Consider the following 26,522-nt stretch of genomic DNA (forward strand, 5'->3'; position numbering starts at 1 on the left):
TTAACATTTCTGGATTTCCATTATATTTTTCAAACAATAAGCTGCGTAATGAACAACGATAAATTTAATTACGACTGAAACTTTTTTTGTTACTTTAGAATCTAAATAATCTCTAAAACAGCTTACGGTACACTTGAGTTTATGTGTCAGACATAACGTCCACGTATAGATTCCTCTGAGGTCACTGTCGGTAAGGAAATGTATTCCATTCACACCGTTGCAGAACATTAAAAAAATTGTATATGAAGGAGAATTATTTTTTAATAAAATTCGCAAGAAAAGTGTTCAAAGCACGGTATTATTATGGATTAAATAATAAATGTAGTATTTGACTATCGAAAAAGAGCACACACTATGCCGATCCCAAATCATGAGATAGATAATGGCAAGAAAAAGAATAAACGTAGTAGTAATAGTAGTAATACGAATTGATACCTAATGTTTTTTTACATCCAGGAAAAAGTACCATCTCCGCGGTATTTAAATTTTTTCATGTTAATTCCAGTAAATTCGCCTATTTAATTGCGCCTTATGCATATTATCTTCCTAGCATACCTTCCATGATTCTGCCGATTTTTGGGAGTTCTGGTTTGAAGAGTTGGATAACCGTTATATTATAATTATAATATAATTGGACACTAATTAATTAAAGTCCATATTGTAGCGCCTACGAGCTCCAGTAGTCGCTTATCCAAAAGTCGACCGCGAGCTCATCTGTCGTCCAAAAATATATTCACATTAATTTGATGTTTCATATTTAAATAAATAATAATAAATAAATATAAATAAATATTTAATAACAATCACGCCACGCTAACTGGTCCCGTGCTAAGTTCGTAAAGAACTTGTGTTACAGGTACCAGATAACGGAAATAAATGTAAGATTTTTATTATACACATACATATATTTAATATACATCCATAACCCTGGAAAAGACATTTATATTTATCATACAAATATCTTCCCTTGGCGGGATTCGAACCCGCGAGCCCCTTGTGTAGTAACCATGTCACTTACCACTACACCAGACGGCCGTTAAATTCGACCGAATCGAATAAATTAAACGTTATGTTACCCTGTACCTACTTTACATCGTCCAAGAAATCAATGTCATGTAACACTTATCCTTTCGTAGTATTTACAACAATTCCCGCCCGCTGAGTTTGTCGCCGGATGTTCTCACCGGTTCGCGATTCCGATCCGGTAGTAGATTCATTCGTGAAGCAACTGCTTTTGAGCTGTTAGGTCTCCTTTGGAGGAACTCAGCCAGCTGTTATAAAATCCCATCCTCCAGGCTGAGCCTTTGCACGCCCACCGGGCCTGGTAAAACTGGAAAAGCCTCCGGGCCACCAGTAATCCCTTAATCCTAAAAAACAAGAACAATTCGTAAATACATATTTATATTTGTCATGTCATGCTATATAACAAGTTATGATATATATGAAATGAGAATTCGACTTCATCTGACCGTAAATGCTCGCGTGATTTCAATGTGCTCCAAAAACCACGTAACACCAAGTGAGATGTGCGATAGTGTCAATATGCCAAATACATTTATTTAAGTATACGGCCTGAGGTTACGGTACGGTGTGATAGACAGCAAGCAGGTTGCAAACTACATTATGACGTGCACAATGTCGGAGACATCGAACGTTCGGACAAACTCAGAAGCGCGTGCGAACACGAGCTGCTCGCACGTAAAATTGTCATTAGTTTAATATTCAATCGAACTATAGCTGTAAAATTAGTGTACGGTAGATATAAAGTTAATGGAAGTAAAAAATTAAGGTAAGTACTTACTGTATAACGGATAACATGAAAGTGAACGGCGTTTTTTTTGTTGTTGTTTGGAAAACAGTTATGTTCGATGGGTTTTTGTCGGATCTCTTTACTGAATCGAGAGTGTATCGCCGCATAAAAAACCAGATTTTTTTCTAATTGTACACACGCGTGGACGCTATGCGTTTGGATTCCATTTGTTATTTTCTAAGCCATGCTTTTCAATTTGTGAATAGATATCGTTGTTAATGAATTTCGAATTAACTTTCTTCGTTAAGATATGTGTGATTTAAAATCGGTTACAAATATAGAAATGAATTATTAGTCTTATTGGTGTTGTTCTATCACGTCATTTCGGATCCTCTCGATCCATTCTGTGGTCACCGTTCTCGTTGAAATCGTCTGTCTCGTCTCGTCTTAACTTACAGACACAATCCACTGATTTCTCGACGAATCTTTTCAGCGAGTCATGATTTTGATCCAATGGTAGGGATTCAGCGAACCACCGCTCCGGCACAGCTTGCTTGCTGTGTGCTATGCAATTTGTATACCCCTAGCAGCTAACGTAGGGACCTGTTCCAACTCCATACGAATTTGAGTTAACTTTTACGCGATCGAAAGTTAAAAAACTCGCACTAACCACACTGATGTTAGTAACTTCTCTCAGGCTGAGCCCCGTAAACTCAATCACCTATCCGTCCGGTGAAACCAGCATAGCCCATCAAAAAAACTTATTCTACAGAATTGTTTTTTTTTATTATTTTTTTATTGCCATTGTAGGCAGACGAGCATACGGCCCACCTGATGGTGAGTGGTTACCGTCGCCCATGGACTTTAGCAATGCCAGGGGCCGAGCCAAGCCGCTGCCTACCGCTAAATCGTCTAAAATAGCGCCCACCGTGGGTTACCGTAAAGTACCACTAATTGATTCAGATGGAGCGACGTACTGCGAATTCTAACCGCCATTTACCGGTAGTAAACCCGTTAGGGTATTTTCCATTATACTACCTATTTCTGCCGCGAAGCAGACGCTCGTCCGCTTTGAAGGACAGTCTTTATAAAATACAACTGAGACTTCAAACTTAAGTATCAAAATGAAGCAGCAGTAAGGCTGTCCATGGACGCGATCACTTATCTAAGTAATAAATAATGCATCGTATATTCTATTAAAATTAAATAAGATAATACTATTTTAAGTTTTAATTATTATTATTATTTTTGTCTTAAGGGACGGTGCGGTACTGATTTTACAATTAACTGATACCATAACTGTAGTATACTTAAATACCGGATTTGTGAAATTCATTACTTTAAAGTAATCTAATATGAGAGTTAAGCTAACCATTATGTGTTGTATTTCGTAAGTATAGATTTAGATTATCTACGGTCTGGTTTTTATATCAAACTTACTATAAATTGGTCTTTAATAAGTTTGGTTTCGGACTATTTCCTACGCTCTGCCAGCATTATATTTGAATCGTATTTAGAAATTGGAGTTCAGTAAAAGCTTCTTTCATTGTTTAATCATGAACACAAGAATTTTCACCAGAAAACGCGCCAATTGTTTTAAAACTGTTGGAATCCTGTCTTTTAACAAGACTAAACTATTTGAATTCATGAATTTGTGAAGAGCCATGAATCTTAGTTTCAAAAAATTATTATTATTCTATTATTAAAATTCTTGAGCGGACATGTATTATTGTTGGATTTGTCCTTCACCTCATCTATGAAGCGAAAACTAGTGAAGTAAAATTTCGAAACAAAAGATTAATAAACCAAACGTAAAATATGCAAATCCAATTACTGATATACATATCAGAAATCAGATTAGTCTTTGGGCCAAAAATTCCGACGGCGCATGTGTACTGAATCCATTAGTTTTTATTCAACCTTCAGAAGGGCCGGCTAATTGCAGATTTAAATCAGAGACAAGCAAGAGTTCATTAACCATTAGTCCGTCAGTGAGTAATGCTTTTGACCTTTGGATAATGAAAACGAATTTGTTTATATCAACCATAACTGTCGACTGTCTGGTCTTTTGGCCAGCATCCTAATTGTATCGCGAAGCAGACTAACGTTTCGGTGCATTTTTTTTAACGTAGGGCATTCAAAAGCTCAACGCCATAAGGCTTTCAATCAGAGACAAGTAGAGTTCATTAACCATTAGTCCGTCAGTGAGTAATGCTTTTGACCTTTGGATAATGAAAACGAATTTGTTTATATCAACCATAACTGTCGACTGTCTGGTCTTTTGGCCAGCATCCTAATTGTATCGCGAAGCAGACTAACGTTTCGGTGCATTTTTTTTAACGTAGGGCATTCAAAAGCTCAACGCCATAAGGCTTTAAATCAGAGACAAGTAGAGTTCATTAACCATGAGTCCGTCAGTGAATAATGCTTTTGACCTTTGGATAATGAAAACGAATTTCTTTATATCAACCATAATTGTCGACTGTCTGGTCTTTTGGCCAGCATCCTAATTGTATCACGAAGCAGTCCCAACTTTTAGGTGCATTTTTTTTAACGTAAGGCATTCAAAACCTCAACGCCATAAGGGTAGCCATCCATACTACCTAGAATTACTGCATTCATCTTTTATTTATTTATTTTTATTGCTTAGATGGGTGGACAAGCTCTCAGCCCACCTGGTGTTGAGTGGTTACTGGAGCCCATAGACATCTACAACGTAAATGCGCCACCCACCTTGAGATATAAGTTCTAAGATCTCAGTATAGTTACAGTGTATTTCCAGATATATTTTTTGCCTCCTACCATTCAGCTTTAGAATGAGATCCCCTAGAGGTTAGAAGGTGTTTCCCGAGCGCTATAACATGTCCTTCAAACAAGGCCTTTGGGGAGTACTGAATGATAGGCAGCGGTTTGGCTCTGTCCCTGGCATTGCTGACGTCAATGAGCGACGGTAACCACTCACCATCAGATGGGCCGTATGCTCGTCTGCGTACAAAGACAAAAAAACAACTTCCAAACTAGGATATTATCCCGTGTTGTAAGTGTCATGAGCACATAGGTATACCTAATAGAAGACACTACTGGACACCCAGATTTGGAATACAAAGATACTGACGACAATAAAACCTGCTCATGGTACAACATAATCTACTCGGTCTGTTGGCTTTAGTGGCCGATGAACATCAGGTGGTCTAATGAAAAAATCTACCCGTTGAGCCTAGAAATATTAAATACCAGTTCATTTACCGTCGTTAGATTACATATCAGCAGACAATCAACATTAATTTTATATTACTTATAATCAACGATTGTCGTGCTTAAGACTGCATAAAGGTCCTTGAACTCAGTTTCATGCTCGACAGGATGTTCTGGAGAACTACTAATGCAGTTTTATGACGCATTTCGAATGAGACTAACTATTAAGTAGTGTCTCGTAATTATTTTTCCTTGAAACGTGCGAATTCTAATTAATTTTTTAAAGGGCCAGTTCTATTTGCGATACTTTGATTTATTATACTATTGACTTGCTTGAAGCTTGATAGCTTGAAGTTCCTCGTTTGGATTGGGAAAATGAGACGTTTAAAAGTAACCACTTAACACCAAGTGGGCTATGGGTTCGGAGAAGCGGCTACAACACTTAATAGTTCTGTTGTAATAGTTTTACGATGGTCATGTAGTTCATTGGGATATCATTTTTATTAGGATTAAGAATGGCCGAGCCAAAAAAACGTTCGGTAAAAATAGTAGTCTGTAAACTAAACTGTTTGTATAATTTAATATATTATATATAATGTAATATGCTTTCATATAAGGAAAAATAGGTATTTTAAAAATATGTGCATTCGTGTTTTCGTGATACACACGGCCAATTTCCGATTAGAATTATTATCAAGATTTCCAATTAATTATGTATTTATCTATGAACTTTAGTTGATGGTGATATTAAAAATTATTTATCGACGATCGTGAATTGTGAGCTCGTGGTTCATACAACTTACTCGTTAGACTCAAAACTGAGCACGTAGGTACTTTTGTTTTAATTCGTGCGCTTAACATTGATGCTAACCCTGGGTTGACTTCAAAATACAGACAATACCAGGTAAAGGGGCAACGCAAAGCCGCCGTCGCCAAAAACATGTTCTATCGGGTCCTCCCAATCTACTCTTGGCGCTTTTAAGCACTTCTGATACCTATCAATTACGGTTCTCATTAAGTTCGACGTGCAGCCTAGCCCATAGACATAACCCACTGAATTTCTTGCCGTATTTCCTCAGTGGATCACGATTGAAATCCGGTGGTAAATTATGCTAGGCATTGCTCTTTGTAGGATTATTGTTAGCGAGTTTTCCCAGGTTGACCTACCTACCAGACAAGGCGTAGCTGTAATAGCCTCTTATGCTAATAGCGATTAGGTGGGGAAAAAAGCTATTTAGGAAAGTACTGTTCGTGTTAATGGCTTGAAAGATGTCTTTAAACTGCCTACGTTTGGGGCACACAATACCCTTTGACTCGTCATATAATTCTGCATTTATTACTAGGGAATCTTTCTTTTTGTCATTTTGTACATATTAGAATATGTTCCTTTGTAACGACTTCTTATTCATGACTGTTTTATGATCCTGTGTAAATAATAATTTAATTTGTTGTATCATCATAAAAGTTTACCATAATTCGTTGTTGTGCAAACTGCCTTGATGTTCGTTTAGCAATACGAAACTAATTGTTGGTTACCAATGACATTTTAAGACTCTGTTCTTTGTCCTCAACTGTTAGAAATGTACAATATAAAACCAAAGATATTTTTGGTAGATGTAAAATTTTTACACACAGATTACACAAAATCTGAAAATTATTTGTTCAAAATATCTAATAAATAAATGAAATCGCATGAAATTGTAAAGTTGTCATGGATTTAATGTCTCGTGTAATACGTACTTCTGATCATACATAAAACGCGAGGATTTCTCACACACTATTTTTGTTACACACTATACTTAAAATGATTTATAAACTTCATATATAATTTCGCGTATGTACACTGTGTCAGGTGCTGTCATTGTTGTTAAACTTAAACTCTTTAATAAAATTTGTTTTTTCTAATTTTTTAATTGCAAGAACATACTTTAAACCTTTAGGTATCAGATTTTTCTAAAAGGTGTAAAAATAACGAGTAAAGTTAATAGAGACTCATTTGTACATAATGCCTTATTTGGGCTCACATGGGCGCGTTACACGAGAATACTCTTAGAACGTATTTTATATAACGCGGAACCAATCCATCGTTTTTTTTTATTGATTAGATGGGTGGACGGGTTTACGGCCCACCTGGTGCTAAGTGGTTACCGGAGTCCATAGACATCTACAAAGTAAGTGCGCCGCCCACCTTGGGATAAGAGTATAGTTACAATCACGGAATAGATAAATAAGGTTGGAATGGTAATGTAGGCGGGGCAAGCGTGCCACAGTTATGATTATACAAACATAACTCGACCGATTCTTTCATTCACCGCGTTTAGTGCGCTTCGGACTACTTGGGCGAACATATCTCCGCCTTATAGTGCCGTGTTGTGCAATTATAACTTGTAAAACAAAAAATCTGACCTCAAGTATAGAGCGAGGAGGTATATCTTTCGATCGGTAAGTCGAAATTACCATTTAATTACAATATTATTTGTCTAAAACATAAAAATATACTGAGCATTATGAAATTCCAAACATTAACAATATTATTGCAGCAAGTTATAAATAGCATACATTGCGCGATGTGTACTCGTCCAATGAACGCAATGACCAAGTCAGCTTCCAATGTACTACATGCATTGCGTTCTCTACACTTCAATCTTTGAAATTTCGGCCTTTGCCCTGATTGGCCGTGGTGCATTTTGTCGATAGTGAGGTGACCATGTGGTGAAATAAAATCATCGACAGAATTCTCGAATAGTCCATGCAAAAATTATCCATGTCAAATGTAAATATAGATTTACATTTGACATGGATAATTTTTGAATTATTTTATATTTAATTAATGATACCTAGTATATTCTTAGTGAGACGTATTTTGAGTAAAATAAATATGTATTATTATTATTGAATTATTATCATTGAATTAATGTGAAGGTATAATAAAGAGGGACATGTAGACCTCTCATTTACGGACATTTACTATATTGTCTAAGACGTATTAAAATCTAAGTAAAATGCTATTTGACTTATACAGTAAATTAAAAATTTTAGGTTTCCTAAAGAACCTAACGCCAGGGAACAATGGATTGACGTGACAGGTAGAGGAAACTGGAAACAAAGACGAGTACTATTTGCTCTAAACATTTTACTGAAAATGATTTTACCATAAAAAAATCAGAATACACTTAGTTTTGAAAAATTCATTCGCAATTAATAGCAAGCGCCAACTGCTTAACAAATACGTTTTATTCCAGGAACAGTGACTATTTGTAATTAATAAAAGTAAAATAGTATTCTTTTTCAATATTTTTTTCATGTTTCATTTTCTCCATTCATTCATCAGATAATTTATCGATAAAGAATATCGATTTTATCAAGCACTAGCGTGTATGAACATTTTTATTGCCTTTTTGCGTGTGTGAGTGTGTATGCCTACGGGTGTTTTGTGCTAGTTTGCGAACGAATATCTGTCCTGAGATTTATGTGTGGGTGTTTTTGTTGTGTGCGAAATACTTGTAATCACAGTATGTGTATGTGTAGAAATTAAAATAGTGGGGATGAAGCGGCGACACTGGTTCTAATACAAAATTAGAGCAAAGGCCTTTCCAACCTTATTTATCTATTCCGTGGTTACAACGGCTGCCCCACCCTTCGAGCCGAAACGCATTACTGCTTCACGGCAGAAATAGGCAGGGTGGTGGTACCTACCTGTGCGGACTCACAAGAGGTCCTACCACCAGTAATTACGCAAATGATAATGTTGCGGGTTTGGTTTTTATTACACGATGTTATTCCTTCACTGCGGAAGTCAATCGTGAGCATTTGTTAAGTACGTATTTCTTTAGAAAAATTGGTACTCGCCTGCGGGATTCGAACACCGATGCATCGCTACATACCTAGATACCATGAATGCGCCAGACGTCTTATCCTTTATGTCACGACGACTTCCTATTGTAGAAAGATTATGTATTATGTAATATAACTGCGTCCTTGCATGGAGTGACGCTAAAAACCTCGGTAATGCCACCTATGCAATGCAATAAGTCCTATGGACGATCAAAATAAAAGTTTTTTTTCAAGAAGGCGCTTTCAAATCGTCATAGCTCATGACTTTCCGCATAAGATATCCAGTTTCACCAATGAGAAAAACCGGTTAGAGACTTCAGTTTGCAAAATAAGCCAGGAGACTAAAAATTATACCCTGTTGAAGGAAGGACTTATTCACTCTCTGCAGACAATAAACCGGTTTAACGAGTACTTAGTAAATTAGCATGAACGGTAGCATCCGTTTGAAGATAAAAAAAGAATTATCGGCTTTAATTCAAACAAATATTTATCGATAAACTGATCATCTAATTACAAAGGAAGTGAATTCTTATTAAATACGTGTTTGCAATCAGGATGATCAATCGGCGAAGGTCGATGACGAATCAATTTTATTGGTCAATTGTTTCATTGCACTGCCGGCTATAGTGTCATAATTTCTATTCAATTTATTTTGGCATACCTACATCTTTTTGCAGTAATCGGCTAGACGAGCTCTCATTTCGAGTGCTATTTGGTTATGATTATATCTAAGTTTTACAGTTTATTCTCTTGTTTTTATTGTTATTATATTATTGATTATGGTGCTATTCGTCAACATTTGAATATTGTGCTATTAAAAATTATTCAAACACTTTACATTTCATTTAAAAGCTTACCGGAGCCAGATTCGACGAGTATTTGAATAGTGTCGATTATCAGTTAAGATGAGGCAGAAATCTAACAATACTGTAATAGACAACGCGAATAATCTATTCAGAAACAACGACGGTGAGATGCAAGGCAATAAATAGCCCCTTTCACCTGAATTGGGAACGAAAAACGGGAATAATTTGGGGCGATAATTAAGAAGAGGATACTGCAACTACTATGGATTGAGAGAATACCTATAGTATGGAGTAAGCTAGATATAATTGAAGTCGCGTATCTCCTGACGAAACCAGACAGCCTGCTATCGACATTTTGATATCAATGATTATGAATTGTCATTTCAACGCTAATGTATGATGGATTTATTTCTGACATTATTTTTAATTGATTGATATTTAAAAACCAGTAACCATTAAATCATCTGTAGCAAAATTAATGAACAGTTTTTATTTTATTTTTATCGGTTTTCACAAATCGTAGAAATTATTAAGACTACTTTTAAAAAGAAACATCGGAAAAATGTTCAGTCATTTTAATCAATTCCTCAAAGCATATAATTTTTGTATTGAATTAATATGACAACTAAGTTTCTATTCGAGAAATCATTAGTTGTTCGTGACCACGAGAACTATAAAGTGCTATTAATCATCGGAACTAATCAAACGAAAATAGGAAAAGCAATAATAAATCGTAAAAGTGACTTTAATTATAACGAAAGCCAAAAAATTGTTCAAGGTTCAAATTGTTGTGCAAGCTTCAACAATATATTTAATAAAAATAACTAAATTACAGAAAAATATCAATTCTCGGAAAATATCGAAACTCGGATTCTTTATTCCTTATACCAAAGTAGTCAAAACTCGGGCTCTTACCCTATACCAAACTAGCCAAAATGGTTACTCTAACCTAACTTATTATATCATATTAAAATACATTTTATTACAACAGAAATAATGCCGCGATTCAAGAACATATTAGTGACGGGCGGAGCCGGATACATAGGAAGTCATTGCGTCGTCACACTGCTAGAAGCCGGTCATGAGGTCATTGCAATTGACAACTTCACTAACTCGGTAGAAGACGAAGACGGGTCCCCAGCTTTACAGAGAGCTGAAAAAATCACGGGAAAGAAGATCACGTTTTACAAGGCCGATTTACTTGATAAACCACAAATCAATGCTATTTTCGACAAGGTAAGTTATATACGGCACATGTGACACGAGAGTTTATTAATCTTTTGATTCATAATTTAATTAGTACGGAACAATAATACAGTAATGCTTTTAAATGTTTTTGGCTATTTAAACTAAAACCATAAAGTAATATCCCATTCTAAATTGACAAAAGTCATTTGAAGGAAGTCGATACAATATTTGTATTATATTTATTGTTGCATCAGCCTAAACCTCTAAAAAATATGTTACATGTACTTTCTTAGCATCCTGTGGACTGCGTGATCCATTTTGCGGCACTCAAAGCAGTTGGGGAATCGATGCAGCAACCCTTATTATACTACCAGAACAACCTGCTTGGGATGCTCAACTTATTGGAGGTGGGTCATTTAAATACCGTTTAAATAAAGAATGTTGATATAGAGATTTTATGATTGTTCAGAAATTAATTATGAACTCTTATCATATTAAATTCAACATTGTTTTTATTCTTTTTGTTTTGAATAGTTCTCACTCATACATCACATACAAATTAAACAGGTATATTAAAAATATCAACTAAATTTATACAAAATAGTTTACAACTTTTACATATTTATTCGTTATAGTTTTATCAAATAATTTTTAAATATAACAACTATGTATTCTGCACATGCACTATCTCTTTGTAAGTACATAAATTTGAATATACTGGAAACAGAAGTAGGTTTTTTATTGTATTGTCACAGAAAACAATGATAATCCGATTGAATCGATAGCCGATATTGATAAAATCTCAGTTGATAATACTCCATAAAATCAGCTCGCTTTCTTCAACGGGTTAATCATTGTATTTCTTACAAAGACTATTATTAAAAAGTTAAAACAAAAACGATGAAATACAAAACCGAATAAACAATTATTAATTTCATTATTTTTTAATCCTGTTGATACTGATCAAGGTATTATAGCGAAGTTATAATGTCATTGTTATCGGTCTTCGACGCGTCTGCAAATTTTGAAGTAATCAGAAATCTTGAAGACGGTGAAAATTAATTTTAAAGATTCCTTAACATACAAAAAAAAACATACGTCCATACAAACCTAATAAAAGCGTCTTAAAACGAAGACTTCGTAGGGATACCCAAAGAAAAATAACCAATAAAAATGCACGAGGCTAAATCTGTGGTTTGCTATTTGTTGTTCGTATTCGTGGGATATTATACTCCGAACATATAAAAGTCAAACACACCAATTACACAATATCTATAATGTGTACAATATTAAAATATAACCAAAAGTAAGAAGAAAACAACGCTAGGCACTAGAAGATACGAATGAAAACTAAAATTACGTTTTTACAATAAACTTAAACCGACGCGCGCGAATCTCGTTCCATGACGTCACGGGACACCTGCGCGTTCGGGAACTCCGATCGCAACCGATGACACCCGAGTGCGACCGAGTGTTGCACGCTACAAGTCCTTATATTTAGGTGATCTGTGCTTTTCCAGATAATGCGATCACACAATTGCTACCAAATGGTGTTCTCGTCGTCATGTACAGTCTACGGCGAACCTGAACACTTGCCGATCACGGAGACTCATCCGACCGGAAGTATCACAAATGTTTACGGCAGAACGAAGTACTTCATCGAGGAAATGCTCAAAGACTTAAGCGCTGCTGATGATGTAAGTACTTACTGAAATTGCGAGTATGATTAGTGTAACTTTTTTTTTTGCTTAGATGGGTGGACGAGCTCACAGCCCACCTGATGTTAAGTGGTTACTGGAGCCTATAAACATCTACAACGTAAATGCGCCACCCACCTTGAGATATAAGTTCTAAGGTCTCAGTATAGTTACAACGGCTGCCCCACCCTTCAAACCGAAACGCATTACTGCTTCACGGCAGAAATAGGCAGGGCAGTGGTACCTACCGTGCGGACTCACAAGAGGTCCTACCACCAGTAATTACGCAAATTATAATTTTGCGGGTTTGATTTTTATTACACGATGTTATTCCTTCACCGTCGAAGTAAATCGTGAACATTTGTCAAGTACGTATTTCATTAGAAAAATTGGTACCCGCCTGCGGGAATCGAACACCGTTGCATCGCTAGATACGAATGCACCGGACGTCTTATCCTTTAGGCCGCGACGACTTTAAAACGAACTACTTATAGTATAATAATATCAGCACGAATCTTGAGCTCTGACCTTGACATTCGCAGAAGTCCATTTTTGAGTCTGTTGATTAAGTGATTGTATCTTCCCGTGTCGCGTCACATGCCGTCTGTTGTGATTGGTTCCCTGTGTTGTGCCCGCGCATCACTGCAGCAAACTACATAAATTAGTATCGATGATAACGAGATAGGGTTGTTACCTTCATTTTAATTTCTACCATCTATACTAATATTATAAAGCTGAAGAGTTCCTTTGTTTAAACGCGCTAATCTAAGGAACTACTGGTCCAGTTCCTTAGATTAGCGCGTTTAAACAAACGAACTCTTATTTGAAAAATTCTTTCATTGTTAGATAGCCTATTTATTGAGAAAGGCTATAGGCTATATAGCATCATGGTAAGGTCGCACACGGTAAGCGGAGCACCAATAAAGGATTTTTCAAAATAGGGGTTTAAATAGCTTCTTAACATTCTATAATTCTAAAATATTTTCACTTTCTACATAAATGAAATGGGAGGTAAAATTTAGCGTTATGCCAAAGTAACTATTCCACGCAGACGGAGTCGCGCGCAAAAGCTAGTTATTTTATAGTCACAGTTTCCGTAAAATCAATTAATTATAAAAGTATTATTAAAGTACTAGCGACCCGCCCTCGCTTCGCTTCGGAAACATTAAAACACACATGAAACCAAAAAAAAAAATTAAAAAAAAGTAGCCTATGTTCATCAGGGACAATGTCGGCTTCTAATGGAAAAATAATTTTTCAAATCGGTCCAGTAGTTTCGGAGCCTATTCGAAACAAACAAACAAACAAATCTTTCCTCTTTATAATATTAGTATAGATGACATCAAATATATATATTTGGAAGTATATCTTTCGTTTTTTTAGCTTTTAAATACATTCTATTTATATTCACGAAATGCAGTAAGGTAGATATCAAATTAAATGATAAGATCCAAATAATTGTAATTTTAGACTTAGTTTGACTCAAAATTATATTAATTACTTTTTTGTGTTTATTATTATTTTTATTTTTATTACTTGGTGTTAAGTGGTTACTGGAGCCAATAGATATCTACAACGTAAATGCGTCACCCACCTTGAGATATAAGTTCTAAGATCTCAGTATAGTTACAACGGCTGCCCCACGGCAGAAATGGCAGAGCGGTCGGACCTACCCGTGCGGACTCAGAAAACGTCCTACCACCCGTTTGCTAGCTAGTAAATTTCCCTGTGAGATAAAGATAGGTACATACATACCTAATACAAACTAAGACATTTAAGGATCAAAATATCTACGTCACAGTATTAATGTGTACCATTTTTTGCATCATTTTTTGTGAACGTGTGCGTTACTAAATGATAACTTACAATTAATAATGCAATTCTTTATTTTGTTTTTTCTGTCGTAATCATGAATATTTCCATATACGATACTTTTAACCGGAAAAATCACTGAGTAATATTCGAGTTAAGCACCTAAACGATGAGTAACAATATCCTTTTTGTTAAGCTTATGGGGTTTTTCGATTCGTTCCGTTCATTCGCTCTCTTGATACCTTAAGCGTGTCTCCTGTTTTATTTTCCATATTACATTAATTATAGCTACAAGTGCTTGTGATCAGGGACGTCTTAAATTAGGCTGGGGCCCTTGGGCACACAAGAATTTGAGGCCCTTTTGGAAAGTAAAAAAATATTTTTTTACTGAGTACGACCATTTACTATAGGTAATCAAATACAGGATGATATAATATTATGTTATTAATGATAAAAGAATGCTGCTGGTTTTTTGGTTACGATTTCGATAACGGAAGCCGTTATCGTGATCGCTAGATGGTGTACTTAGTAAATAAGGTAGGATGCGTTCGGAAATATTATTAATAGTACAGTAGGAATAGGCGCAGTCATCGATATAAGGGCGTAGTATATGCCTTGAAAATACCTTCTGATAAGATTACTGATTTGTGAAAAAAGTGTAATGTGCCCGACAAAAATGTTTTGAGAATAAATGTGTGAGAGAAATTGACGGTCCTTCGGGGCCCCCTAAGAATGGGGGCCCTGGGCACAGGCCCCGTGTGCCCTTATGGTAAAGACGGTATTGCTTGTGATTATTTTTTTATGATTGTATTCTACGTATCGAAATTTATAAAATAGCGTCGTTGTTATTTTACATATTCAAGTGTTAGATAACTAATGAAAGCGTTTACCTATCTCTCTTGCGAGTTGCAATCAGTGGCGATGACGTCATAAACCTCAATTGATCTTTTCCTGATACAGATCAACCGGTACTATCTATGTATATTTGTGCCACGAAACAATCATATATTTCAATGATGTTAGTGCAAACTTTAATCTAATTCTTCAAAGGAAATGACGGCGTTTATTTACGTCATGCCGAGAATATTGACTCTGTTAATTCTTTACGCCAGTTTATACCGTAAACTTATACTCTATACTTCTACAGAAATGGAACATTATCTCCCTCCGGTATTTCAACCCTGTCGGTGCACATCCTTCAGGGCTGATCGGCGAAGATCCTACTAAGGAGTTCACCAACCTCATGCCATTCCTCGCGCAAGTTGCTCTCGGGAAGAAACCTGTGCTCACCGTTTTCGGAACCGACTACAACACTCCCGATGGAACTGGTAATGCTTGGAACCGCTTCATTTGTTTAGTTAATGAAAACTTTTAGGGTTTAAAATCGTTTATTACTTTTAAAATTTTAGATGTTTCAACATTTGAACAATTGGTATGCGTGACTGTTGTTTAAAAATTTAAACATCTTTTGGGAGGCTTAACGACAAAGGGAAGATCTTCCACCGAGCGGGTGATATTTCTCGGTAGACCGACGGTCCTAATGTTGTTTTTTTTTTCCTACCTAAGCTGAGAGCCTTGAGAGGCTATATCAGCGTAACCCTAACTTTTGTAGGTGAGCTCACGGGGCTCAAACCTGATGACGTTGCTAACACGAACCCTAGCAAGAGCCGTGCTTCGCAGAATCTACCACCGGATCGGAAACGCGACCCACTGAGAAGATCCGGCGAGAAACTCAGTGGGCTGTGTCTGAGAGTTAATTTACTCGTCGAGCCCTTCGTCGCAAGCGACGGGTTCGACGAGAACGGTGACCGGTGGTTGAGGTACCTAAAAGCACCGTTAGTGGATCGGGAGGATCCGAGATGACGTGTTTTGGGCGACGTCGACTGCTTTCCATTCTGTCCGCAGGATCGGGAATGTAGTTACCGGCGGCCACGATGAGAGGGTTCTCGTGTCGTGCCGCTTTATCGAAGTGCCTAATGTTGTTGTTCGGAACTTGTATATATGCGCTTTATCTTGAAAATGTCGTAAGCGAGATTCAGGCATCTGTCAATTATCTTGCGTTGTATGATGGCTATCCGCCACAACCTTTAATACCTACCTTTTGTATTTTTCTTACCTTTCTGTCTGGTCTAATATCCGAAGTGATTGCTATGAATCTGGAATTTATTACGTAAATATTTTTTTAAATAATACCGTACATAGATTAATTAATATAATCCTACACTACTTACATAGGAACCTGTACCTACTTACGTAGGTAGGTATGTTAAGGTAGATATATTAAAAGGACCGTTGGCATTTACGTGCCTTTTAATTAATTAATTAATAGTATTCTTATTCTTGTCTTGTAAGTTTTACGTACGTTAAGATATCACTTTTAATTAATTGGCAAGTAGATTGTTTTGAAACTTACCAAACCCGAAAATAATTTATTTGGGATAGGTATTTACGACATTTGTAGTTTAAAATTTATTGTAACAAGTGAAGGTGAAAATGAAACAAAATTAATCCGCTTTAAGAGCTTGTTACGATAGTTTTATTGCATGTCATAATTTATGTATTGAAAAAATTTAATCTCGTTTTGTTATCTTTGATTTTGATTTTCCAGGTATTCGAGATTACATACACGTCATGGATTTGGCTAGCGGGCATGTAGCCGCGTTAAATTTACTCAGCCAAACCCATATCAGACTAAAGGTCAGTACGTACGTAAAAATATATATTTATATAGTATATACTAATTTTTTTTTTTTTCATTTTCTTTCTTGTAATCTCAAACTCTAGTAAAAAATATTACCACAAAAGTTATGTAAGAAGACTTTGATACATTGTCTATTGTTATTAGGCATACATTCACAGATTGAGTAAATTTTTTTATTGCTTAGATGGGTGGACGAGCTCACACCCCACCTAGTGTTAAGTGATTACTGGAGCCCATAGACATCTACAACGTAAATGTGCCACCCACCTTGAGATATAAGTTCTAAGGTCTCAGTATAGTTACAACGGCTGCCCCACCCTTCAAACCGAAACGTATTACTGCTTCACGGCATAAATAGGCAGGGTGGTGGTATCTACCCGTGCGGACTCAGGACAATAAATTATCAAAAATTTATTTTATTTAAGCTATCAATAAAACCTGGCAACATTGGTTTTTTTTTCAGGTCTACAATCTGGGTACAGGCAAAGGAGTTTCAGTCAAAGAATTAGTGGACGTATTCGAAAGAGTCACAAAAGCCAAGGTGCCACTCAAGTACGTCGATCGAAGACTCGGAGACATCAGCGCCATGTGGGCGGACACCTCACTGGCTAAAGAAGAACTCGGATGGTCCACTCAATTAACTATCGAAGAGATGTGTAAGTAACAGTTATTTCTAATCGATATATTATGCATTATCTATACTAATATATATATCTGCAGTGGTTTTTACGGATGTTCCGTTATAACTACTGAACCATGCATCCGATTGACTTGAAACTTGGTATCCATGTAGAAAATACATGTACTTAATGGATAGGATAATATTTATATGAGTCTTGGACTCCCTATACCAGTTGCGGGGGCGTTAATGATGAGAATCTTTGTGGGGGTGAGAAATAATAATGTTAATTTTAAATGCCCATCGAAGCGGACGGGTACAGCTAGTTAATTAATAATTAAACATTTATTAAAATTAGTGAAAATTTCATATAACGTTTTAGGGTTCAGTAGTGTAATGGCGTAAAATCGAATCTTGTTTCGGTTAACTCATTAAGCCTTTTCCTTATAAATCTTACTAGAATTAGAAATACAAAGTTATTTATTTATTTTCAAAAAATCATGTATTAGGGTTGGTACTTCTTATAACTTAGAAAAAAAAACACATAAACGTAGAATATCGTTCTATTTTAATATCAATCGAAGGTTTTATAAAATAATATATCGGACAGACAGAAAGACAACCGCTTCTAAAGGAAAAAAAAACCTTACAAAGATTCATCGAAATTTTCAATTACTAAATATAAAAGTTCATAAAACTAGTATAGTGTGAACTCGCTAGGGTTACCACCGTTCTATTCCGACTCTCCAGTCTAACAATAAGGAGAGCCGTATTAGAATTTACTTTGCGATGTCTATGCGCTCTAGTAACCAATAAGTATACAATGAGTTCGGCTGTGCCAACCGACATGCACAAAAATACACATTAAAATATATAAATACACTGACGGATCCGACAGACGTTCTCCTGGAAAAATTCATTCAAGTCGATCCAGCCGTTTAGTTGCAGTATAGATAAATAACCTAGATATCGACTGCAGCACCATCTGCTCGGCTGATTTGTGAATCTAAATTCTAAACCATCCAAGGCGCCACCCAAACGCATACAAAAAAATCATTCAAATTGGTGCAGCCGTTTAGGAGTTCAGTGATATACACACGTATAGTAGAATTATATATATAAAGATATAATAATAAGAAAAAAAAACCATTCACTCATTCATTCATATTATTACAAGAGTACATATTATGCAAGGTATGTAAAAGTACTGAACTAAGCAAAATCGGTCAGCACCTTTGAATGGTCAGTTTTAATTTAATTAGAACATAATAAATCAGTTGGACAGAAGCACATCAATAGGCGACAATTACTCGAAAAACCAAATTTTGCGTTTTAATGTTTATCCAATCTGAACAACGTTTTCCATTGATTAATGAAAAAAAAAATTAATTTAATTTTTATACTAGCTGACCCGGCAGACTTCGTAGTGCCTTAACTGATTAACAAAAGACCTAAACTTCTGTATAAAATAAACTTAAAACAAACAAAAGCAATCCGTCCGACGGGGAACACATCAAAGGGAAAACAAAATTGTTATTTTTATTTAATTCCAAGCATTTTCATATTTACCTACCTTTTCAACCTTCTCTGGACTTATACAAATAATTCAAGACCAAAATTAGCAAAATCGGTCCAGCCGTTCTCGAGTTTTAGCGAGACTAACGAACAGCAAGTCATTTATATATATATATATATATGAATTATATTTTATATCCTCGTACAACGGTACGTTGGTGAAATTTTTGTTCATTCCGTTCCTGTCTTCTAAAGGTACGGATTTCTGGCGATGGCAGACAATGAATCCCGACGGATACCCGAAAAAGACCAAGAAAACCGAGATCGTCGTTAACGGGAAGAGTTAATTTTCCTTATTTATATATTTATTTATTTAAACTAATCTAATTTCATACAGCTATGCGATAATACTACAATACACAATAAACTTTTATTTATAAAATTTTGTGCGTAATTTATTTATTTGTACCGGCTTTTGGAATGAGCTCCCCTCCACGGTGTTTCCCGAGCGCTATGACATGTCCTTCTTCAAACGAGGCTTGTGGAGAGAACTTAAAAATAGAAAGCGGCTTGCTTCTGCACCTGCCATTGCTGGGCGACGGTGACCACTCACCACCAGGTGGGCCGTATACTCGTCTGCCTACAAGGGCAATAGAAAAATTTTTTTACGAATGGACGCCTAAAATAGTCTAATATGTAGCAGTGACCATCGTTAAACAGAAGATATATGACAGAAGCCAGAATCGCGACAGTCTTCTAAAATTAGTTTGCATATGTATAAGTTTCAAATCACAGTATCCGGACCGTTGGTCTCCCGAACAATTCTCTTTCTTCTTTCTTCTCTTTCTTCAAATATCTTCTCTTTCGTCGATTCCTCCAAACTCTTTCCATCTCTCCTTCACTCCGAGCTACAAGTATTAAAAAAAATGTAGGTACACCGAAACATTCAAGTCGATTAAATCTTTCGTCAAAAACATTTGGTTGACGACTAAAATAATAACGTACTTAATAGAATATAACATACAGTAAAGGCAAATAGAATTGCATACGGTTGTCGCTCTATTTTAAATTTAAAATAGATATATTATTATCTCGACATTAGACGCAAAACATATTTATGTATGTTCTGTATTGCAACTCTAAAATTACATTTTATACAAAAGTACTATTTAAATGCGACAATTTTCTCGATAAAATCTCTAATACCTGGTGGTAGGATTGTGAGCCCGCACGGGTAGGTACCACTATCTTGCCTATTTCTGTCGTGGAGTAGTAATCGGTTTAAAGCAGGGATTCCCAAACTTATTTTGTCTACTGCCCACTTTGAGAATAAATAATTTTTAACCACACTATAGCGAGAGCTTAGTCTATGTCTAAGAGTCCTCCTAGATGAAATTACAAAACGCCTCCCGTGCCTCAACACAACGCCCCCTTTTTTTCTGGGTCTCTTACCGCCCCCTTTAGGCCTGCAGCGACCACAAGGGGGCGTGATCGCCCACTTTGGGAAAGACTGCTTTAAAGGTTGATTATAGGCAGCTAATTGTACTAAAAAAATAAGACGTAAAAATGAGACAAAATTCATCTCTCAAGCTGGATGGCGGCATTTACGTTATTGACGTCATTGGGCTCTAGTCACCTCTTAACACCAGGTGGGCCGTGAATCTACCCATATAATAAGCAATAAAAAAAATCTAAAAATATAGGAGACGACAGGGAAATACGCTAAAATATAGACCAGACTCTGCGTGAAAGTGATTTCTAAAAAAATACCTCCCATTACTACGGCTCTGATGTCGATGTATTTTTTTTTTACATTTAAGGGATTAACTAGATATCAATAATTATAAAAAAAAAATTAAACAAATAATATAATAACATTGTAAATATGAATGCATTTACATGTCCACCGTCTCGTACAAGGATATGTGTTGCCATTTCAACGGCTCGTAACCGACGCTCGTCGTGTTCGGTAACAAGTATCGCGCGAATAATTCTAATATCCGCGGCTGCTCCTTGTCTATGTACGGCTTAAGCAGATCTGGAAATGTACGAGACATTACGAAGGGCAAGACGAACGCGTTATTAAATCATTATTAGTTAGTCATCGTCGTCGTGGCCTAAAGGATAAGACGTCCGGTGCAATCGTATATAGCGATGCACCGGTGTTCGAAACCCGCAGGCGGGTACCAATTTTTCTAAAGAAATACGTACTTAACAAATGTTCATGATTGACTTCCACGGTGAAGGAATAGCATCGTGTAATAAAAATCAAATGCGCAAATTATAATTTGCGTAATTACTGGTGGTAGGACCTCTTGTGAGTCCGCGCGGGTAGGTACCACCACCCCGCCTATTTCTGCCGTGAAGCAGTAATGCGTTTCGGTTTGAAGGGTGGGGCAGTCGTTGTAACTATACTGAGACCTTAGAACTTATATCTCAAGGTGGGTGGCGCATTTACATTGTAGATGTCTTGACGTTTAAATTACAATCATAATAGTGTACAAACTTACAATTCCAATTAATTATAGTCGAATTTCGACTACTGCGGGACCTCTAGTGTATAATAATATGCCAAAAGCTAATTAAGGCTGATTGGTATATATACTCACCCAACAAAGGAGGTTTGTGAGAATGCAGGGCGCTCGGAATGCTGACTATTAACTGACCGTCCGGTATGGGTGCAACGCTACCGACTTTACCTATGATCAGCATTTCGTAGGGCTGTTTCGTGCAGCCCGTTCCGAAGGGGCAGATTGGCGACAGGTCCACCGCCACCTTCAACCAGTGCCACGACGCGACGTACCGCACGCCCCAGTTGCGGAATATCAAGTTCTTGACCGCGTGTATGTTTGCAGGGGAATTCGTACACCAGACGGCCACGAGACAATTCGATGATAAAAGATTTGACAACGGTATCGCTGCTATGTCCTCATTGTACATCATCTTGTAACTGAAAGGATTTTTTTTTTTAAACACGCCACGTTAACTGTTTCCGTGGTAAGTTCGTAAAGAATTTGTGTTACAGGTACCAGATAACGGAAATAAATGTAATATTTTTATTATACACATACATATATTTAATATACATCCATAATCCTGAAAAAGACATTTTTATATTTATCATACAAATATCCTCCCTTGGCGGGATTCGAACCCGCGACCCCCTTGTGTAGTGACCATGTCACTTACCACTACACCAGACGGCCGTTGGTTCGCTGAGTAAAATTATTTCGAAAAAGCTCTTAGGATTACTCTTAGTATAGACCAATAATGGCTACTAAGGTTTACAAAAAAAAAACAATAAAGATTATTTTAACATTATTTCAAACCCGTTATACGTTACACTAAACAACAAGGAAGTCTGTATCAAAAAATATTGGCTAAACATTATTTAATCAAAATCATATCAAAATTTAGATTATAAAATTCAATTGTAAATTATACTTAGGCATCAGAGGTATTAAACTGCAATTACTATTAACAAAAAACAAAAACAATAACAATACTATGTAAAATTAACAATGGCTCTGAGCCATTATTGTTATTGTTATTATTATTATTATTAAGACTTTAGTTTTAGTACATAGTAATAAGTTTAATATTATTATTTTATATTACTATTAAAGAATTAGTATTAATAAATCAACAACTTTATTCTCTACAATACTCTTCTCATATAGAGCCATGGTCATGAGACACAATCAAATTCACAATTGCAAATAGAAAATTGGCTTATTTGATAGTGGTTAAGATAGTAGAAAACCGAAATGTTCCAATTTGAAGGTTTGGGCAACCGTAATGTAAGGATTGGACATCACATTTTAAGGTGATCCACATAAAGCCGCACATCTATGGGCTGCGGAAACTATTCAAAGGGTAGGTCGTAGAACGTCCGTAGTTACCGTATAAAAAAGTGACATTATTTATTGCCGATTTAATTTGTTTTATATTTTTTGAAAACTTTTTTCGTTCAGATATCAAAAAGTGTTTTTTATTTATTTATCACCATTGTCAACATGTGCTTGTCGGTTAGGTATCATACAATAGAACGATACTACACCTTAGCTGTTCATTGGCATTTTTCAATCTTCTGATATATCTATTCCACCATGGAGGATCAGCGATCACAAGATCAAATATACCATTGTCAAGTTTATGACATTCTTCATTTACAGAGCCATAATAAAACCTTAAATGTAAAAAAAAATATTACTTTATTTGAGTGATAAAGTTTAGTATATGAATATGTGTCTTTTCACAAGTTAATTTAAACTAGACGATGACAGTATCATAGTGTAGACAGTAAGTGCTCACAAAAATTAAGGATGCTTCTGTAAAGGATGGTTTCCAAGGTGGTCAACAACTTCAGTCAGATATTTTTATCAATAATGAGATTTGGGCTTTTACAACCCATACAGCAGATTGTGAGTGAATAATTGCTTAAGAACAGAGAGCCCATCTTCTGTAATGGTTGCATCACCTACGCATCATCGCGAATGGAGTCTTCTTAATCATCATAGTAGACAGCGACATTGATTCTTACCCCTTCTCAATATTAGGAAAATGTTTCGTTAAAGCTATCTCAAATTCCAAAAAAAATTCTTATATTTTACTGTGGATTTGTGTTTTAAAAATACCTCCATTTAAATTTAAGCTCCATTGTAGATGTCATTGACACCATTTCTTAATGAGATAATGAGTAGATAAATGACTATTCAAAAAGTTATAATATTAAAATGTATTTATATAATATGTATATATTTACTGACTGCTTAATCCTTGTCCATGTATTCAAATTTGATACAAAGTTTTATAAACATTTAGCAAATAAAATAATTTATTATAATACAGATTATAGCTGTAAGTTATATAGTATAATTAATATATTTTGTTTCGTGGCAAAGTGGCATTCTTAAACTACTAGCGTATTGAGAATGAGTTAAATAAAATAAATTATATTATTTGAAAATACAAACCATACAACCTTGAATTTGGTGGTATCAGAAAGTATTCATTTTGTATTTTACATTTTAACGGTATATCGGACGTGCTACCACCGTTTATACTGTGATGATCAAAAATTGTTGACTGAAATAATGATGCCGAAAAGTCTCTTACTGACGATGTATCCAAAATATTGTATTTTTGTGAAATTCTCTCTTTTATCGAATTTGGTACTTTTGCTATAAATTCTTCATACATTCTTTTAATCTTGGAAGTCTGAAATGATTATATTAATATTTTAAATTGGACATCATCAGAATGAGATACTGAATTATATAGTATAAGTTATTTACTCACTTTGTGAGTATAGCTTTGAGAGTACTGGGATTATCCTTGTTAGATGTTAAGCAAAACGATACCTTCTTTCTTTTATCCAAGTAACATATATTTTTTGAAAATAATCACCATGGTGGTGCTAATATGCCCCTAGTCTTTCATGTCTTTGGGATGGATGTCTATGCTAATATTATAAATGTACTAATATTATACAAGTGTTTGTTTGTCCTTCTTTCACATCAAACGGAAGCAACTGATTGACATTTTCTTTAAAAGTGATAATATCAGTTCAGGAGCGTGAGCTAAGCTACCTATTGCATTAAAATAACATCTCATTCAAAGCATCTCAAACAGAATATATTTTGCTCATGGGGGCACATGATTTCCAAACATAAACTTCCCAATCCACCTAAACTATTATAATATATCTTCCTTCTTCAATTTGTTGCATGGATATTAAATGAACAAGTCCAAAGCCCGACTGTTGTTACCAAGACAAAATTGACACTGTGATATCTATGGATTCTAATAAGTACTTAACTCAGCCAATCTTGAGACATGGTGTCTTTAAGCAGTGATTGAAACTGACTTTCAATCCCATCAAAAGAAAAGCATTACTGCTCCGCAATAGAAACAGACAGGCTGGTTGTATTTCCCTTTACAGGATAATAATTTACCAATAGTAAAATGCCCTAAGTCATAAATTATCATTTACGGAAATGAATTACTAAAATCTGGTAAATATGTTTAACGAATAGCAATAACTACTTTGAACAGCTAAATTTGTTACATAAAAACAAGAGTAATTATATTTATAAACCAATATCATCATCATCATTCCATCATTCCTTCCTATTACCCTCTGTTGGGGTGTAGGGCTCGAATCAAATTTTTCCATTTACATCGGTCTTGGGCAGTCTGTATAAACCAATATAATAAACAGATTTTTTTAAAGTAAAATCATCATTGGAAAAACATTAATTGAGTTAATAACATTTTAGTTACCTCTATACTTAATTCCTCGTAAACTTTTTTTCGTTTCCTAGTACGAACTTCAGAAGTAATCGAAAAGAGTTTGGCTGATAACGTATACGATTGGTAATTTTCTTCAAATAAAACATCCTTATATAATTTAGCTATAAATTCCCAGTGATCTATTAAACAACAGTTTCCTTGTTTAATTACTAAACTCATTATTTTTCTTCTTTTATTTGATACACAATTCAAAAAATGCGTTTCTTATCGAGGTATTTACCTCTAATATATTAAGTGTATAATCTATGGTATTTACACTCAATTTTCTTTTTAATTTTGTAATGTGTCTAATCTATGCTCCATACACATTCCCTTTTTTTATGGGATTTTATGACCTAGTAGACTAAGACCTTTAGGTCAAGTCTTATTTTAATTTTAATGAAAACTTTTTTATATGAAAAATGATATTATGAAATGAAATGAAAACGAAATGAAATAAAATGAGATGAGATGATATGGGATGAAATATAATCTCAATAAAATGGTGGTCATTTACTGAGTCTTTTTGGAGGATCCCGCGAAGTTACATTAAGAAGAAGCGACGGTTTCGACGAGAGCTGTGAATGGTGCTTGAGTTAGGTACCTAAAATATTTCACTTTCTGTAGATTTAAACGAGGCTAATAAAACTTTAATCACATCTGCTAAAGTGTACGAATGTGGAAAATTTGAACTAAATCACTAGCCACGCCTATTTAGTTTTTTCATAAAGTTAATTTATCAAATATTTTCGCTTCATGACGTCGGTCATATTTTTTACTAGTTTAGACTGTTTGGTATAATCGTTAGCCTCGTATTATTGTACACAGGTGTGTAGAAGTTGAGTTATTTATTGCAGCCTATAGAGATTATATCATGTAATTGCGTATGAACGGATCCTGGAGTAGTTGACACATAACAAGTATTTATTTCTTGAGATAAAGCAATAAGAGCTCGAGAGATTTGAATATAGTCGCATCCCTTGATATGAGTACAACGGGCTGTCTTATTCTTTGAGCCACGACAAATTCTTATGTTTTTCTTTTAAAAAAAAGAATCAAGCATTGGAAATGACATTGACAGCAATTGACAGACCAAAAAATCTTGAATCTT

The 26,522-nt window shown here is 35.4% G+C and overlaps 2 protein-coding genes across 3 annotated transcripts; one reads left to right on the top strand and one right to left on the bottom strand.

Annotated features, from left to right (window-relative positions):
- The first annotated feature begins 1,649 nt into the window (after positions 1-1,649).
- On the top strand, positions 1,650-19,559 carry LOC114239489 (UDP-glucose 4-epimerase). Its single transcript, XM_028169698.2, has 8 exons — positions 1,650-1,789; positions 10,577-10,821; positions 11,067-11,180; positions 12,294-12,470; positions 15,430-15,610; positions 16,891-16,979; positions 17,447-17,639; positions 19,373-19,559. Exons 2-8 carry the CDS (start codon positions 10,582-10,584, stop codon positions 19,462-19,464), a joined length of 1,086 nt encoding a protein of 361 aa, XP_028025499.2. The 5' UTR covers positions 1,650-1,789; positions 10,577-10,581; the 3' UTR covers positions 19,465-19,559.
- A 385-nt stretch (positions 19,560-19,944) lies between these two features.
- Mettl4 (Methyltransferase like 4) lies at positions 19,945-25,652 on the bottom strand. Of its 2 annotated transcripts, none has more exons than XM_028169527.2 (6): positions 25,403-25,652; positions 24,102-24,337; positions 23,178-23,306; positions 21,727-22,067; positions 21,017-21,155; positions 19,945-20,025 (listed from the first exon to the last, which is right to left on the bottom strand). In XM_028169527.2, the coding sequence occupies exons 1-6, from the start codon at positions 25,589-25,591 to the stop codon at positions 20,016-20,018; spliced, it is 1,044 nt and encodes a 347-aa protein (XP_028025328.2). In that variant the 5' UTR covers positions 25,592-25,652; the 3' UTR covers positions 19,945-20,015. The 2 variants fall into 2 exon arrangements, with proteins under 2 accessions (XP_028025328.2, XP_089591670.1); XM_089735544.1 differs by having other exon boundaries at positions 20,994-21,155.
- Between the last annotated feature and the right edge of the window lie 870 nt (positions 25,653-26,522).

This window comes from Bombyx mandarina, chromosome 19 (assembly GCF_030267445.1).
Source record: "Bombyx mandarina strain Sakado chromosome 19, ASM3026744v2".
NCBI lineage: Eukaryota > Metazoa > Arthropoda > Insecta > Lepidoptera > Bombycidae > Bombyx > Bombyx mandarina.